The sequence below is a fragment of the Salmo salar genome, chromosome ssa05 (assembly GCF_905237065.1).
Source record: "Salmo salar chromosome ssa05, Ssal_v3.1, whole genome shotgun sequence".
Classification (NCBI taxonomy): domain Eukaryota; kingdom Metazoa; phylum Chordata; class Actinopteri; order Salmoniformes; family Salmonidae; genus Salmo; species Salmo salar.
In genome coordinates this window covers 84,456,055-84,473,835 of record NC_059446.1, presented here as the reverse complement: position 1 = coordinate 84,473,835, position 17,781 = coordinate 84,456,055, and the positions used below count along the sequence as shown (strand labels likewise).

General features: G+C 42.1%; 1 protein-coding gene across 1 annotated transcript in view; it reads left to right on the top strand.

The window, feature by feature from the left end:
- LOC106596042 (kinesin-like protein KIF13A) overlaps positions 1-17,781 on the top strand; it is a 298,962-nt gene that overhangs the window by 271,593 nt on the left and 9,588 nt on the right. The window contains 6 exon segments of the mRNA XM_045719221.1: positions 1,061-1,185; positions 4,118-4,294; positions 4,789-4,881; positions 11,819-11,971; positions 12,280-12,357; positions 13,995-14,045. Coding sequence (XP_045575177.1) covers positions 1,061-1,185; positions 4,118-4,294; positions 4,789-4,881; positions 11,819-11,971; positions 12,280-12,357; positions 13,995-14,045 — 677 coding nt within the window.

Below are 17,781 nucleotides of genomic sequence, written 5' to 3'. Positions count from 1 at the left end.
AACAGGACCTAACCTCTAACATCAGACTGTACCTCTACAGCAGACAACCTGACAGTGAGTCAACAGTTAACAGGACCTAACCTCTAACATCAGACTCTACCTCTACAGCAGACAACCTGACAGTGAATCAACAGTTAACAGGACCTAACCTCTAACATCAGACTCTACCTCTACAGCAGACAACCTGACAGTGAATCAACAGTTAACAGGACCTAACCTCTAACATCAGACTGTACCTCTACAGCAGACAACCTGACAGTGAATCAACAGTTAACAGGACCTAACCTCTAACATCAGACTGTACCTCTACAGCAGACAACCTGACAGTGAATCAACAGTTAACAGGACCTAACCTCTAACATCAGACTCTACCTCTACAGCAGACAACCTGACAGTGAGTCAACAGTTAACAGGACCTAACCTCTAACATCAGACTGTACCTCTACAGCAGACAACCTGACAGTGAATCAACAGTTAACAGGACCTAACCTCTAACATCAGACTGTACCTCTACAGCAGACAACCTGACAGTGAATCAACAGTTAACAGGACCTAACCTCTAACATCAGACTGTACCTCTACAGCAGACAACCTGACAGTGAGTCAACAGTTAACAGGACCTAACCTCTAACATCAGACTGTACCTCTACAGCAGACAACCTGACAGTGAATCAACAGTTAACAGGACCTAACCTCTAACATCAGACTGTACCTCTACAGCAGACAACCTGACAGTGAATCAACAGTTAACAGGACCTAACCTCTAACATCAGACTGTACCTCTACAGCAGACAACCTGACAGTGAGTCAACAGTTAACAGGACCTAACCTCTAACATCAGACTCTACCTCTACAGCAGACAACCTGACAGTGAATCAACAGTTAACAGGACCTAACCTCTAACATCAGACTGTACCTCTACAGCAGACAACCTGACAGTGAATCAACAGTTAACAGGACCTAACCTCTAACATCAGACTGCACCTCTACAGCAGACAACCTGACAGTGAATCAACAGTTAACAGGACCTAACCTCTAACATCAGACTCTACCTCTACAGCAGACAACCTGACAGTGAATCAACAGTTAACAGGACCCAACGCTGCCGGGGTTAACTCTATCCTACCCAAAGAGCACGGCAGCCAGTTCTTCTACCTGCCAATCATCAGACACAGTGATGACGAGGTAGAGTACTCTGTGTGTGTAGGCCTGTGTATGTCTGTGTGTGGACGTGTTTAGCTATTCTTGTGGGGACCAGAAGTCCCACAAAAAAATATTGTGGGGGCCAAAAGAAAATTGACCAACTGGGGACATTTTGTTGGTCCCCACGAGGTCAAATGCTATTACTATGGGGTTTAGGGTTAAGGTTACGTTAAGGGTTTAAAAGCTAGGGTTAGGAGCTAGGGTTATGTTTAGGGTTAGGAGCTAGGGTTAGGAGCTAGGGTTATGTTTAGGGTTAGGAGCTAGGGTTAGGAGCTAGGGTTAGGAGCTAGGGTTATGTTTAGGGTTAGGAGCTAGGGTTAGGAGCTAGGGTTATGTTTAGGGTTAGGAGCTAGGGTTAGGAGCTAGGGTTAGGTTTAGAGTTAGGAGCTAGGGCTAGGAGCTAGGGTTAGGCAGCTAGGGTTAGGTTGGGGTGGAGCTAGGGTTAGGAGCTAGGGTTAGGTTAGAGTAGAGCTAGGGGCTAGGTTTAGGGTTAGGAGCTAGGGTTAGGAGCTAGGGTTAGGTTTAGAGTTAGGAGCTAGGGTTATGTTTAGAGTTAGGAGCTAGGGTTATGTTTAGGGTTAGGAGCTAGGGTTAGGAGCTAGGGTTAGGTTTAGAGTTAGGGGTTAGGGTGAGCTAGGGTTATGTTTAGGGTTAGGAGCTAGGGTTAGGAGCTAGGGCTAGGGTTTAGGGTTAGGAGCTAGGGTTAGGAGCTAGGGTTAGGGTTTAGGGTTAGGAGCTAGGGTTAGGAGCTAGGGTTATGTTTAGAGTTAGGAGCTAGGGTTTAGGGTTTAGGGTTAGGAGCTAGGGTTAGGAGCTAGGGTTAGGTGTTAGGAGCTAGGGTTATGTTTGAGCTAGGGTTAGGAGCTAGGGTTAGGTGCTTAGGTTAGGAGCTAGGAGCTAGGGTTAGGTTTAGGGTTAGGAGCTAGGGTTAGGAGGTTAGGAGCTAGGGTTAGGGCTAGGGTTAGGCTAGGGTTAGGAGCTAGGGTTAGGTTTAGGGTTAGGAGCTAGGGTTAGGTTTAGGGTTAGGAGCTAGGTTGGGTTAGGGTTAGGCCAGGTTAGGAGCTAGGGTTAGGGTTAGAGTTAGGAGCTAGGGTTAGGTTTAGGAGGTAGGCAGGGCCAGGTTAGGTAGGTTGGGAGCTAGGGTTAGGTTTAGGAGCTAGGGTTAGGTTTAGAGTTAGGAGCTAGGGTTATTAAGTGGGCTAGGGCTTGTGGCTAGGAGCTAGGTTTAGGTTAGGAGCTAGGGTTAGGTTTAGGAGCTAGGGTTAGGTTTAGGGTTAGGAGCTAGGTTTAGCTTTAGGGTTAGGAGCTAGGGTTAGGCTTAGGCTAGGAGCCAGGGTTAGGTTTAGGGTTAGGAGCCAGGGTTAGGTTTAGGGTTCAGGAGCTAGGGTTAGGTTTTGGGGTTAGGAGCTAGGGTTAGGTTTAGGGTTAGGAGCTAGGGTTAGGTTTAGGGTTAGGAGCTAGGGTTAGGTTTAGGAGCCAGGTTAGGAGCTAGGTTTAGGTTTAGGAGCTAGGAGCTAGGTTTAGGGTTAGGAGCTAGGGTTAGGGTTTAGAGTTAGGAGCTAGGGTTAGGTTTAGGGTTAGGAGCTAGGGTTAGGTTTAGGGTTAGGAGCTAGGGTTAGGTTTAGGGTTAGGAGCTAGGGTTAGGTTTAGGGTTAGGAGCTAGGGTTAGGTTTAGGGTTAGGAGCTAGGGTTATGTTTAGGGTTAGGAGCTAGGGTTAGGAGCTAGGGTTAGGTTTAGAGTTAGGAGCTAGGGTTTAGGGTTAGGAGCTAGGGTTAGGTTTAGGGTTAGGAGCTAGGGTTAGGTTTAGGGTTAGGAGCTAGGGTTAGGAGCTAGGTTTAGGTTTAGAGTTAGGACCTAGGGTTAGGTTTAGAGTTGGGACCTAGGGTTAGGGTTAGGAGCTAGGGTTAGGTTTAGGGTTAGGAGCTAGGGTTAGGAGCAAGGGTTAGGTTTAGGAACTAGGGTTAGGAGCTAGAGTTAGGTTTAGGAATGAGGGTTGGGACCTAGGTTTAGGGTTAGGGGTTAGGGTTAGGAACTAGGGTTAGGGTTAGGAGCTAGGGTTAGGTTTAGGGTTAGGAGCTAGGTTTAGGGTTAGGAGCTAGGGTTAGGTTTAGGAGCTAGGGTTAGGTTTAGGGTTAGGAGCTAGGGTTAGGTTTAGGGTTAGGAGCTAGGGTTAGGTTTAGGGTTAGGAGCTAGGGTTAGGTTTAGGGTTAGGAGCTAGGGTTAGGTTTAGAGTTAGGACCTAGGGTTAGGTTTAGAGTTAGGACCTAGGGTTAGGGTTAGGAGCTAGAGTTAGGAGCTAGGGTTAGGAGCTAGGGTTAGGAGCTAGGGTTAGGTTTAGGAACTAGGGTTAGGAGCTAGAGTTAGGTTTAGGAATGAGGGTTAGGACCTAGGTTTAGGGTTAGGGGTTAGGTTTAGGGTTAGGAACTAGGGTTAGGGTTAGGAGCTAGGTTTAGGGTTAAGGTTACATTAAGGTTAGGAGCTAGGATTAGGAGCTAGGGTTAGGAGCTAGGGTTAGGTTAGGGTTAGGAACTAGGGTTAGGAGCTAGGGTTAGGTTTAGGGTTAAGGTTAGGGTAAGAGTACGGGTCAGGGGTTAGGGAAAATTTGATTTTGAATTAGACTGAATTGTGTGTCCCCACAAGGTTAGCTGTACAAGAGAGAGGGTGTGTGTGTGTGCATGCGCGCGTGCACTGGCCACTTCCCGTTTTCCAGAAATCCCGGTTGGAAGATTCCCGAAATCAGGAGGAAATATGCAGGAAACCCGGAAGTCATCCAATCAGGATTTTGTGAAAACCTGAGAATAATTTTGGGAAACTTACCGGAATTTTGCAACCCTAAGAATAATAGTTGTGAGTGTTTTCCAGGGTGCAGTGTAGCATGTAAATACCTCCTGTCATCTGTCCTCCTGCCACTAGGTGTCAGCGGTGTGCTCCTGGGACTCATCCATCCACGACTCTGTGCACCTGAACCGCGTGACGTCACCCAACGAGCGTATCTACGTGATCGTTAAATCCACGGTGCAGCTCAGCCATCCTGCCTCCATGGAACTGGTGGTCCGCAAGAGGATCTCTGTTAACATCTACAACAAACAGGTCTGCACTGACTGGACTGGAGACACACACACACACACTGACACACACACACACACTGACAGACAGACAAACATCTGTCAACATCTACAACAAACAGCCCTGACCGGCCTGGTGACTATTGACACGGCTGACAGCACATAATTACATTAGATTAGAGAAACATTAAAGCCCGGTTTCCCCGACCCAGATTAAGCCTAGTCCTGGACTAACAGGCCTGCTAGGACTGGGTTTCACCTCTGTCCGGGAATCCGGCCCTGTAACTCTCTCTGTCTGGCAGCCTGTTACTCAATGTGCAGAACAGGTAGGCTTTCATGAGGAAGCCTTAAAATATAGTCTTTTTTTATTCCATGTCTGTGATGTAGTGTACTCAGTACTGATCCACCATGTTGTTTTTCTCTGCCGTAGAGCTTCACCCAGAGTCTGAAGAGAAGGATGTCCTTGAAGAACACACTGTACTCAGTACTAATCCACCATGTTGTTTTTCTCTGCCGTAGAGCTTCACCCAGAGTCTGAAGAGAAGGATGTCCTTGAAGAACACACTGTACTCCTGTGGAGTCACCTATGAGATCCTGTCTAATATACCAAAGGTAAACAGCTTCACTGTTACTGTGTGATGTCAGTGTCACTGTGTTAAATATAGTATACCAACAATAACTAGTCTAAACTATCTGCAGGGGACTAGTATCCAAATAAAGTTAGAAACTATTTTGATTTCATTTTTGGTATCCAGAGATAATGGTACAATAAAAGTATTGTATTCAATTTTTTAAGGAGTGAGGGAGTCCCCCTTCTCACATGTTTTAGGTTTATTTAATGAGACAGGTTATATTTTATATCAAATCAAAGGTTATGTGTCACATGCTTGGTAGACAACAGGTGTAGACTAACGGTGAAATGCTTTCTTACGGGTCATTTTCCACCAATGCACAGTTAAAAGATAAAATAAAAAATTGTGACAGTGAATAACAAGTAAAAATAACATGGCTATATACAGGAAGTAGAAAATAACATGGCTATCTATATACAGTAAGTAGAAAATAACATGGTTATATACAGGAAGTATAAAATAACATGGTTATATACAGGAAGTATAAAATAACATGGCTATATACAGGGAGTAGAAAATAACATGGCTATCTATATACAGGAAGTATAAAATAACATGGCTATATACAGGGAGTAGAAAATAACATGGCTATCTATATACAGGGAGTATAAAATAACATGGTTATATACAGGAAGTAGAAAATAACATGGCTATATACAGGAAGTAGAAAATAACATGGCTATCTATATACAGTAAGTAGAAAATAACATGGCTATCTATATACAGGAAGTAGAAAATAACATGGCTATCTATATACAGGGAGTAGAAAATAACATGGCTATCTATATACAGGGAGTAGAAAATAACATGGCTATCTATATACAGGAAGTAGAACATAACATGGCTATCTATATACAGTAAGTAGAAAATAACATGGCTATCTATATACAGGAAGCATAAAATAACATGGCTATCTATATACAGGAAGTAGAAAATAACATGGTTATATACAGGAAGTATAAAATAACATGGTTATATACAGGAAGTATAAAATAACATGGCTATATACAGGGAGTAGAAAATAACATGGCTATCTATATACAGGAAGTATAAAATAACATGGCTATATACAGGGAGTAGAAAATAACATGGCTATCTATATACCTGAAGTAGAAAATAACATGGCTATATACAGGGAGTAGAAAATAACATGGCTATCTATATACAGGAAGTAGAAAATAACATGGATATCTATATACAGGGAGTAGAAAATAACATGGCTATCTATATACAGGGAGTAGAAAATAACATGGCTATATACAGGGAGTAGAAAATAACATGGCTATATACAGGGAGTAGAAAATAACATGGCTATCTATATACAGGGAATAGAAAATAACATGGCTATATACAGGAAGTATAAAATAACATGGCTATATACAGGGAGTAGAAAATAACATGGCTATCGATATACAGGGAGTAGAAAATAACATGGCTATAAACAGGAAGTAGAAAATAACATGGCTATCTATATACAGGGAGTAGAAAATAACATGGCTATCTATATACAGAGAGTAGAAATAACATGGCTATATACAGGAAGTAGAAAATAACATGGCTATATACAGGAAGTAGAAAATAACATGGCTATATACAGAGAGTAGAAAATAACATGGCTATATACAGGGAGTAGAAATAACATGGCTATATACAGGAAGTAGAAAATAACATGGCTATATACAGGAAGTAGAAAATTACATGGCTATCTATATACAGGGAGTAGAAATAACATGGCTATATACAGGAAGTAGAAAATAACATGGCTATATACAGGAAGTAGAAAATAACATGGCTATATACAGAGAGTAGAAAATAACATGGCTATATACAGGGAGTAGAAATAACATGGCTATATACAGGAAGTAGAAAATAACATGGCTATATACAGGAAGTAGAAAATAACATGGCTATATACAGGAAGTAGAAAATTACATGGCTTTATACAGGTAGTAGAAAATAACATGGCTATCTATATACAGGGAGTAGAAAATAGCATGGGTATATACCTGAAGTAGAAAATAACATGCTAATCAATATACAGGGAGTAGAAAATAACATGGCTATCTATATACACGGAGTAGAAAATAACATGGCTATATACAGGAAGTATAAAATAACATGGCTATATACAGAGAGTAGAAAATAACATGGCTATATACAGGAAGTAGAAAATAACATGGCTATATACAGGAAGTAGAAAATAACATGGATATCTATATACAGGGAGTAGAAAATAACATGGCTATCTATATACAGGGAGTAGAAATAACATGGCTATATACAGAGAGTAGAAAATAACATGGCTATATACAGGGAGTAGAAAATAACATGGCTATATACAGGAAGTAGAAAATAACATGGCTATATACAGAGAGTAGAAAATAACATGGCTATCTATATACAGGGAGTAGAAATAACATGGCTATCTATATACAGGGAGTAGAAAATAACATGGCTATCTATATACAGGGAGTAGAAAATAACATGGCTATCTATATACAGGGAGTAGAAAATAACATGGCTATCTATATACAGGGAGTAGAAAATAACATGGCTATCTATATACAGGGAGTAGAAAATAACATGGCTATCTATATACAGGGAGTAGAAAATAACATGGCTATCTATATACAGGGAGTAGAAAATAACATGGCTATCTATATACAGGGAGTAGAAAATAACATGGCTATCTATATACAGGAAGTAGAAAATAACATGGCTATCTATATACACGGAGTAGAAAATAACATGGCTATCTATATACAGGGAGTAGAAAATAACATGGCTATCTATATACAGGGAGTAGAAATAACATGGCTATCTATATACACGGAGTAGAAAATAACATGGCTATATACAGGAAGTAGAAAATAACATGTCTATATACAGAGAGTAGAAAATAACATGGCTATCTATATACAGGGAGTAGAAAATAACATGGCTATCTATATACAGAGAGTAGAAAATAACATGGCTATCTATATACAGGAAGTAGAAAATAACATGGCTATCTATATACAGAGAGTAGAACATAACATGGCTATCTATATACAGGAAGTAGAAAATAACATGGCTATATACAGGAAGTAGAAAATAACATGGTTATATACAGGGAGTAGAAAATAACATGGCTATATACAGGGAGTAGAAAATAACATGGCTATATACAGGGAGTAGAAAATAACATGGCTATCTATATACAGGGAGTAGAAAATAACATGGCTATCTATATACAGGAAGTAGAAAATAACATGGTTATATACAGGAAGTAGAAAATAACATGCTATATACAGGAAGTAGAAAATAACATGGCTATATACAGGGAGTAGAAAATAACATGCTATATACAGGAAGTAGAAAATAACATGGCTATCTATATACAGGGAGTAGAAAATAACATGGCTATATACAGGAAGTAGAAAATAACATGCTATATACAGGAAGTAGAAAATAACATGGCTATATACAGGGAGTATAAAATAACATGGCTACATTGTTAACTCTCATAGACCTCTACACCACCCTAGGACACAGTTTGGTTAACTCTCATAGACCTCTACACCACCCTAGGACACAGTTTGGTTAACTCTCATAGACCTCTACACCACCCTAGGACACAGTTTGGTTAACTCTCATAGACCTCTACACCACCCTAGGACACAGTTTGGTTAACTCTCTTAGACCTCTATACCACCCTAGGACACAGTTTGGTTAACTCTCTTAGACAGCTATACCACCCTAGGACACAGTTTGGTTAACTCTCATAGACAGCTGTACCACCCTAGGACACAGTTTGGTTAACTCTCTTAGACAGCTATACCACCCTAGGACACAGTTTGGTTAACTCTATTAGACCTCTACACCACCCTAGGACACAGTTTGGTTAACTCTCTTAGACAGCCTTACCACCCTAGGACACAGTTTGGTTAACTCTCTTAGACAGCTATACCACCCTAGGACACAGTTTGGTTAACTCTCTTAGACAGCTATACCACCCTAGGACACAGTTTGGTTAACTCTCTTAGACAGCTGTACCACCCTAGGACACAGTTTGGTTAACTCTCTTAGACAGCTATACCACCCTAGGACACAGTTTGGTTAACTCTCTTAGACAGCTGTACCACCCTAGGACACAGTTTGGTTAACTCTCTTAGACAGCTGTACCACCCTAGGACACAGTTTGGTTAACTCTCTTAGACAGCTATACCACCCGAGGACACAGTTTGGTTAACTCTCTTAGACAGCTGTACCACCCTAGGACACAGTTTGGTTAACTCTCTTAGACAGCTGTACCACCCTAGGACACAGTTTGGTTAACTCTCTTAGACCTCTATACCACCCTAGGACACAGTTTGGTTAACTCTCTTAGACAGCTATACCACCCTAGGACACAGTTTGGTTAACTCTCATAGACAGCTGTACCACCCTAGGACACAGTTTGGTTAACTCTCTTAGACAGCTGTACCACCCTAGGACACAGTTTGGTTAACTCTCTTAGACCTCTATACCACCCTAGGACACAGTTTGGTTAACTCTCTTAGACAGCTATACCACCCTAGGACACAGTTTGGTTAACTCTCATAGACAGCTGTACCACCCTAGGACACAGTTTGGTTAACTCTCTTAGACAGCTATACCACCCTAGGACACAGTTTGGTTAACTCTATTTGACCTCTACACCACCCTAGGACACAGTTTGGTTAACTCTCTTAGACAGCCTTACCACCCTAGGACACAGTTTGGTTAACTCTCTTAGACAGCTATACCACCCTAGGACACAGTTTGGTTAACTCTCTTAGACAGCTATACCACCCTAGGACACAGTTTGGTTAACTCTCTTAGACAGCTGTACCACCCTAGGACACAGTTTGGTTAACTCTCTTAGACAGCTATACCACCCTAGGACACAGTTTGGTTAACTCTCTTAGACAGCTGTACCACCCTAGGACACAGTTTGGTTAACTCTCTTAGACAGCTGTACCACCCTAGGACACAGTTTGGTTAACTCTCTTAGACAGCTATACCACCCGAGGACACAGTTTGGTTAACTCTCTTAGACAGCTGTACCACCCTAGGACACAGTTTGGTTAACTCTCTTAGACAGCTGTACCACCCTAGGACACAGTTTGGTTAACTCTCATAGACAGCTGTACCACCCTAGGACACAGTTTGGTTAACTCTCATAGACCTCTACACCACCCTAGGACACAGTTTGGTTAACTCTCTTAGACAGCTGTACCACCCTAGGACACAGTTTGGTTAACTCTCATAGACAGCTGTACCACCCTGGGACACAGTTTGGTTAACTCTCATAGACCTCTACACCACCCTAGGACACAGTTTGGTTAACTCTCTTAGACAGCTATACCACCCTAGGACACAGTTTGGTTAACTCTCTTAGACAGCTGTACCACCCTAGGACACAGTTTGGTTAACTCTCTTAGACAGCTATACCACCCTAGGACACAGTTTGGTTAACTCTCTTAGACAGCTATACCACCCTAGGACACAGTTTGGTTAACTCTCTTAGACAGCTATACCACCCTAGGACACAGTTTGATTAACTCTCTTAGACAGCTGTACCACCCTAGGACACAGTTTGGTTAACTCTCATAGACCTCTACACCACCCTAGGACACAGTTTGGTTAACTCTCATAGACCTCTACACCACCCTAGGACACAGTTTGGTTAACTCTCTTAGACAGCTATACCACCCTAGAACACAGTTTGGTTAACTCTCATAGACCTCTACACCACCCTAGGACACAGTTTGGTTAACTCTCTTAGACCTCTACACCACCCTAGAACACAGTTTGGTTAACTCTCATAGACCTCTACACCACCCTAGGACACAGTTTGGTTAACTCTCTTGTAGTATAATAATATTGTGTTGTATTGTGGTATAATAATGTTGTGTTGTATTGTAGTATAATAATATTGTGTTGTATTGTAGTATAATAATATTGTGTTGTATTGTAGTATAATAATGTTGTGTTGTATTGTAGTATAATAATGTTGTGTTGTATTGTAGTATAATAATGTTGTGTTGTATTGTAGTATAATAATATTGTGTTGTATTGTAGTATAATAATGTTGTGTTGTATTGTAGTATAATAATGTTGTATTGTAGTATAATAATGTTGTGTTGTATTGTAGTATAATAATATTGTGTTGTATTGTAGTATAATAATGTTGTGTTGTATTGTAGTATAATAATGTTGTATTGTAGTATAATAATGTTGTGTTGTATTGTAGTATAATAATGTTGTGTTTTATTGTAGTATAATCATGTTGTGTTGTAATGTAATAATGTTGTGTTGTATTGTAGTATAATAATATTGTATTGTAGTATAATAATATTGTGTTGTATTGTAGTATAATAATATTGTGTTGTAATGTAATAATGTTGTGTTGTATTGTAGTATAATAATGTGTTGTATTGTAGTATAATAATGTTGTATTGTAGTATAATAATGTTGTGTTGTAATGTAATAATGTTGTGTTGTATTGTAGTATAATAATGTGTTGTATTGTAGTATAATAATGTTGTGTTGTATTGTAGTATAATAATGTTGTGTTGTATTGTAGTATAATAATGTTGTGTTGTATTGTAGTATAATAATATTGTGTTGTATTGTAGTATAATAATATTGTATTGTAGTATAATAATGTTGTATTGTAGTATAATAATGTTGTGTTGTATTGTAGTATAATAATGTTGTGTTGTATTGTAGTATAATAATGTTGTGTTGTATTGTAGTATAATAATGTTGTATTGTAGTATAATAATATTGTATTGTAGTATAATAATGTTGTATTGTAGTATAATAATGTTGTGTTGTATTGTAGTATAATAATGTTGTGTTGTATTGTAGTATAATCATGTTGTGTTGTAATGTAATAATGTTGTGTCCAGGCGTCTGAGGAGCCTGAGGAGAGAGAGACTCTGGCCCTCATAGCAGCGAGGGGAGACGGTGAGGAGAGTCAGGGTGGACAGACCTACATAGAGCAATACACCAGAGGACTTCTGGAGGTGGAGAATATACTGAGCCTGGAGAGACTCAGACAGGTACCTCTCACACACACACTTCACACACATTTCACACACACACACAATGCACACACTTCACACATACACACCTCACACACACTTCACACACACACGCTTCACACACACACACACTACACTTCACACACACTTCACGCTGTTGAATGGTACTGGCTCTTGCTGTTACATATGGTAAATGATGTTCTTTTCGTCCATGAGTTTAGATGTGTGAATCCTGTGTGGTTTGTGTAAAGGAGGTATCTAAATGGATCACTGCCAACCACATTTCTCTCTGGGGACAATAAAGTTTGTTTGATTGATGTCATCAGGCGGTGACGGTGAAGGAAGCTCTGTCTGTTAAAGGGAGAAACATCAGAAGGAGCTTCAGCACCCCCAATGTACAGCATGTAAGATACACACACACACACACACACACACACACACACACACACACACACACACACACACACACACACACACACACACACACACACACACACACACACACACACACACACACACACCAGCACCCCCAACGTACAGCATGTAAGATACACACACACACACACACACACACACACACACACACACACACACACACACACACACACACACACACACACACACACACACACACACACACACACACACACACACACACACACACACCCCCCCAACGTACAGCATGTAAGATACACACACACACACACACACACACACACACACACACACACACACACACACACACACACACACACACACACACACACACACACACACCAGCACCCCCAACGTACAGCATGTAAGATACACACACACACACACACACACACACACACACACACACACACACACACACACACACACACACACACCAGCACCCCCAACGTACAGCATGTAAGATACACACACACACACACACACACACACACACACACACACACACACACACACACACACACACACACACACACACCAGCACCCCCCAACGTACAGCATGTAAGATACACACACACACACACACACACACACACACACACACACACACACACACCCAGCACCCCCAACGTACAGCATGTAAGATACACACACACACACACACACACACACACACACACACACACACACACACACACACCAGCACCCCCAACGTACAGCATGTAAGACACACACACACACACACACACACACACACACACACACACACACACACACACACAGCACCCCCCAACGTACAGCATGTAAGACACACACACACACACACACACACACACACACACACACACACACACACACACACACACACACACACACACACACACACACACACCAGCACCCCCAATGTACAGCATGTAAGACACACACACACACACACACACACACACACACACACACACACACACCAGCACCCCCAACGTACAGCATGTAAGACACACACACACACACACCAGCACCCCCAACGTACAGCACGTAAGACACACACACACACACCAGCACCCCCCAACGTACAGCACGTAAGACACACACACACACACCAGCACCCCCAACGTACAGCATGTAAGACACACACACACACACACACCAGCACCCCCAACGTACAGCATGTAAGACACACACACACACCAGCACCCCCCAACGTACAGCACGTAAGACACACACACACACACACACACACCAGCACCCCCAACGTACAGCACTAGCACACACACACACACACACACACACACACACACACACACACACCACACCCAGCGTACAGCACGTAAGACACACACACACACACACACACCAGCACCCCCAACGTACAGCACGTAAGACACACACACACACCACCAGCACCCCCAACGTACAGCACGTAAGACACACACACACCAGCACCCCCAACGTACAGCATGTAAGACACACACACACACACCAGCACCCCCAACGTACAGCACGTAAGACACACACACACACACACACCAGCACCCCCAGTGTACAGCACGTAAGACAGAAATGTGTGTGTGTCAGTGAGAGTTAGTGATCACTTGCTGTTGTCTTCCAGACTTCCTGCAGCAAAACAGACCTGATTGGCTGGGAGGATGTAGACTGGAAGGTACAGTACAGTAGGATGGTTCATCTGATTGGCTGGGAGGATGTAGACTGGAAGGGACAGTACAGTAGGATGGTTCATTATTATAAACAGATCTGATTGGCTGGGAGGATGTAGACTGGAAGGTACAGTACAGTAGGATGGTTCATTATTATAAACAGACCTGATTGGCTGGGAGGATGTAGACTGGAAGGGACAGTACAGTAGGATGGTTCATTATTATAAACAGACCTGATTGGCTGGGAGGATGTAGACTGGAAGGGACAGTACAGTAGGATGGTTCATTATTATAAACAGATCTGATTGGCTGGGAGGATGTAGACTGGAAGGTACAGTACAGTAGGATGGTTCATACCTGATTGGCTGGGAGGATGTAGACTGGAAGGTACAGTACAGTAGGATGGTTCATTATTATAAACAGATCTGATTGGCTGGGAGGATGTAGACTGGAAGGGACAGTACAGTAGGATGGTTCATCTAATTGGCTGGGGGATGTAGACTGGAAGGTACAGTACAGTAGGATGGTTCATTATTATAAACAGACCTGATTGGCTGGGAGGATGTAGACTGGAAGGGACAGTACAGTAGGATGGTTCATCTGATTGGCTGGGAGGATGTAGACTGGAAGGTACAGTACAGTAGGATGGTTCATTATTATAAACAGATCTGATTGGCTGGGAGGATGTAGACTGGAAGGTACAGTACAGTAGGATGGTTCATTATTATAAACAGATCTGATTGGCTGGGAGGATGTAGACTGGAAGGTACAGTACAGTAGGATGGTTCATCTGATTGGCTGGGAGGATGTAGACTGGAAGGTACAGTACAGTAGGATGGTTCATTATTATAAACAGATCTGATTGGCTGGGAGGATGTAGACTGGAAGGGACAGTACAGTAGGATGGTTCATTATTATAAACAGACCTGATTGGCTGGGAGGATGTAGACTGGAAGGTACAGTACAGTAGGATGGTTCATTATTATAAACAGATCTGATTGGCTGGGAGGATGTAGACTGGAAGGTACAGTACAGTAGGATGGTTCATTATTATAAACAGATCTGATTGGCTGGGAGGATGTAGACTGGAAGGTACAGTAGGATGTAGACTGGAAGGTACAGTACAGTAGGATGGTTCATTATTATAAACAGACCTGATTGGCTGGGAGGATGTAGACTGGAAGGTACAGTACAGTAGGATGGTTCATTATTATAAACAGATCTGATTGGCTGGGAGGATGTAGACTGGAAGGTACAGTACAGTAGGATGGTTCATTATTATAAACAGATCTGATTGGCTGGGAGGATGTAGACTGGAAGGTACAGTAGGATGGTTCATTATTATAAACAGATCTGATTGGCTGGGAGGATGTAGACTGGAAGGGACAGTACAGTAGGATGGTTCATTATTATAAACAGATCTGATTGGCTGGGAGGATGTAGACTGGAAGGTACAGTACAGTAGGATGGTTCATTATTATAAACAGATCTGATTGGCTGGGAGGATGTAGACTGGAAGGTACAGTACAGTAGGATGGTTCATTATTATAAACAGATCTGATTGGCTGGGAGGATGTAGACTGGAAGGGACAGTACAGTAGGATGGTTCATTATTATAAACAGATCTGATTGGCTGGGAGGATGTAGACTGGAAGGTACAGTACAGTAGGATGGTTCATTATTATAAACAGATCTGATTGGCTGGGAGGATGTAGACTGGAAGGTACAGTACAGTAGGATGGTTCATCTGATTGGCTGGGAGGATGTAGACTGGAAGGGACAGTACAGTAGGATGGTTCATTATTATAAACAGATCTGATTGGCTGGGAGGATGTAGACTGGAAGGGACAGTACAGTAGGATGGTTCATCTGATTGGCTGGGAGGATGTAGACTGGAAGGGACAGTACAGTAGGATGGTTCATTATTATAAACAGATCTGATTGGCTGGGAGGATGTAGACTGGAAGGGACAGTACAGCAGGATGGTTCATTATTATAAACAGATCTGATTGGCTGGGAGGATGTAGACTGGAAGGTACAGTACAGTAGGATGGTTCATTATTATAAACAGATCTGATTGGCTGGGAGGATGTAGACTGGAAGGTACAGTACAGTAGGATGGTTCATTATTATAAACAGATCTGATTGGCTGGGAGGATGTAGACTGGAAGGTACAGTACAGTAGGATGGTTCATTATTATAAACAGATCTGATTGGCTGGGAGGATGTAGACTGGAAGGTACAGTACAGTAGGATGGTTCATCTGATTGGCTGGGAGGATGTAGACTGGAAGGTACAGTACAGTAGGATGGTTCATCTGATTGGCTGGGAGGATGTAGACTGGAAGGTACAGTACAGTAGGATGGTTCATCTGATTGGCTGGGAGGATGTAGACTGGAAGGTACAGTACAGTAGGATGGTTCATTATTATAAACAGATCTGATTGGCTGGGAGGATGTAGACTGGAAGGGACAGTACAGTAGGATGGTTCATTATTATAAACAGACCTGATTGGCTGGGAGGATGTAGACTGGAAGGTACAGTACAGTAGGATGGTTCATTATTATAAACAGATCTGATTGGCTGGGAGGATGTAGACTGGAAGGTACAGTACAGTAGGATGGTTCATACCTGATTGGCTGGGAGGATGTAGACTGGAAGGTACAGTACAGTAGGATGGTTCATTATTATAAACAGATCTGATTGGCTGGGAGGATGTAGACTGGAAGGTACAGTACAGTAGGATGGTTCATCCTGATTGGCTGGGAGGATGTAGACTGGAAGGTACAGTACAGTAGGATGGTTCATTATTATAAACAGATCTGATTGGCTGGGAGGATGTAGACTGGAAGGGACAGTACAGTAGGATGGTTCATCTGATTGGCTGGGAGGATGTAGACTGGAAGGTACAGTACAGTAGGATGGTTCATTATTATAAACAGATCTGATTGGCTGGGAGGATGTAGACTGGAAGGTACAGTACAGTAGGATGGTTCATTATTATAAACAGATCTGATTGGCTGGGAGGATGTAGACTGGAAGGTACAGTACAGTAGGATGGTTCATTATTATAAACAGATCTGATTGGCTGGGAGGATGTAGACTGGAAGGGACAGTACAGTAGGATGGTTCATTATTATAAACAGATCTGATTGGCTGGGAGGATGTAGACTGGAAGGTACAGTACAGTAGGATGGTTCATTATTATAAACAGATCTGATTGGCTGGGAGGATGTAGACTGGAAGGTACAGTACAGTAGGATGGTTCATTATTATAAACAGATCTGATTGGCTGGGAGGATGTAGACTGGAAGGTACAGTACAGTAGGATGGTTCATTATTATAAACAGATCTGATTGGCTGGGAGGATGTAGACTGGAAGGTACAGTACAGTAGGATGGTTCATCTGATTGGCTGGGAGGATGTAGACTGGAAGGTACAGTACAGTAGGATGGTTCATTATTATAAACAGATCTGATTGGCTGGGAGGATGTAGACTGGAAGGGACAGTACAGTAGGATGGTTCATTATTATAAACAGATCTGATTGGCTGGGAGGATGTAGACTGGAAGGTACAGTACAGTAGGATGGTTCATTATTATAAACAGATCTGATTGGCTGGGAGGATGTAGACTGGAAGGTACAGTACAGTAGGATGACTCTTTATTAAACAGTCTGATTGGCTGGGAGGATGTAGACTGGAAGGGACAGTACAGTAGGATGGTTCATTATTATAAACAG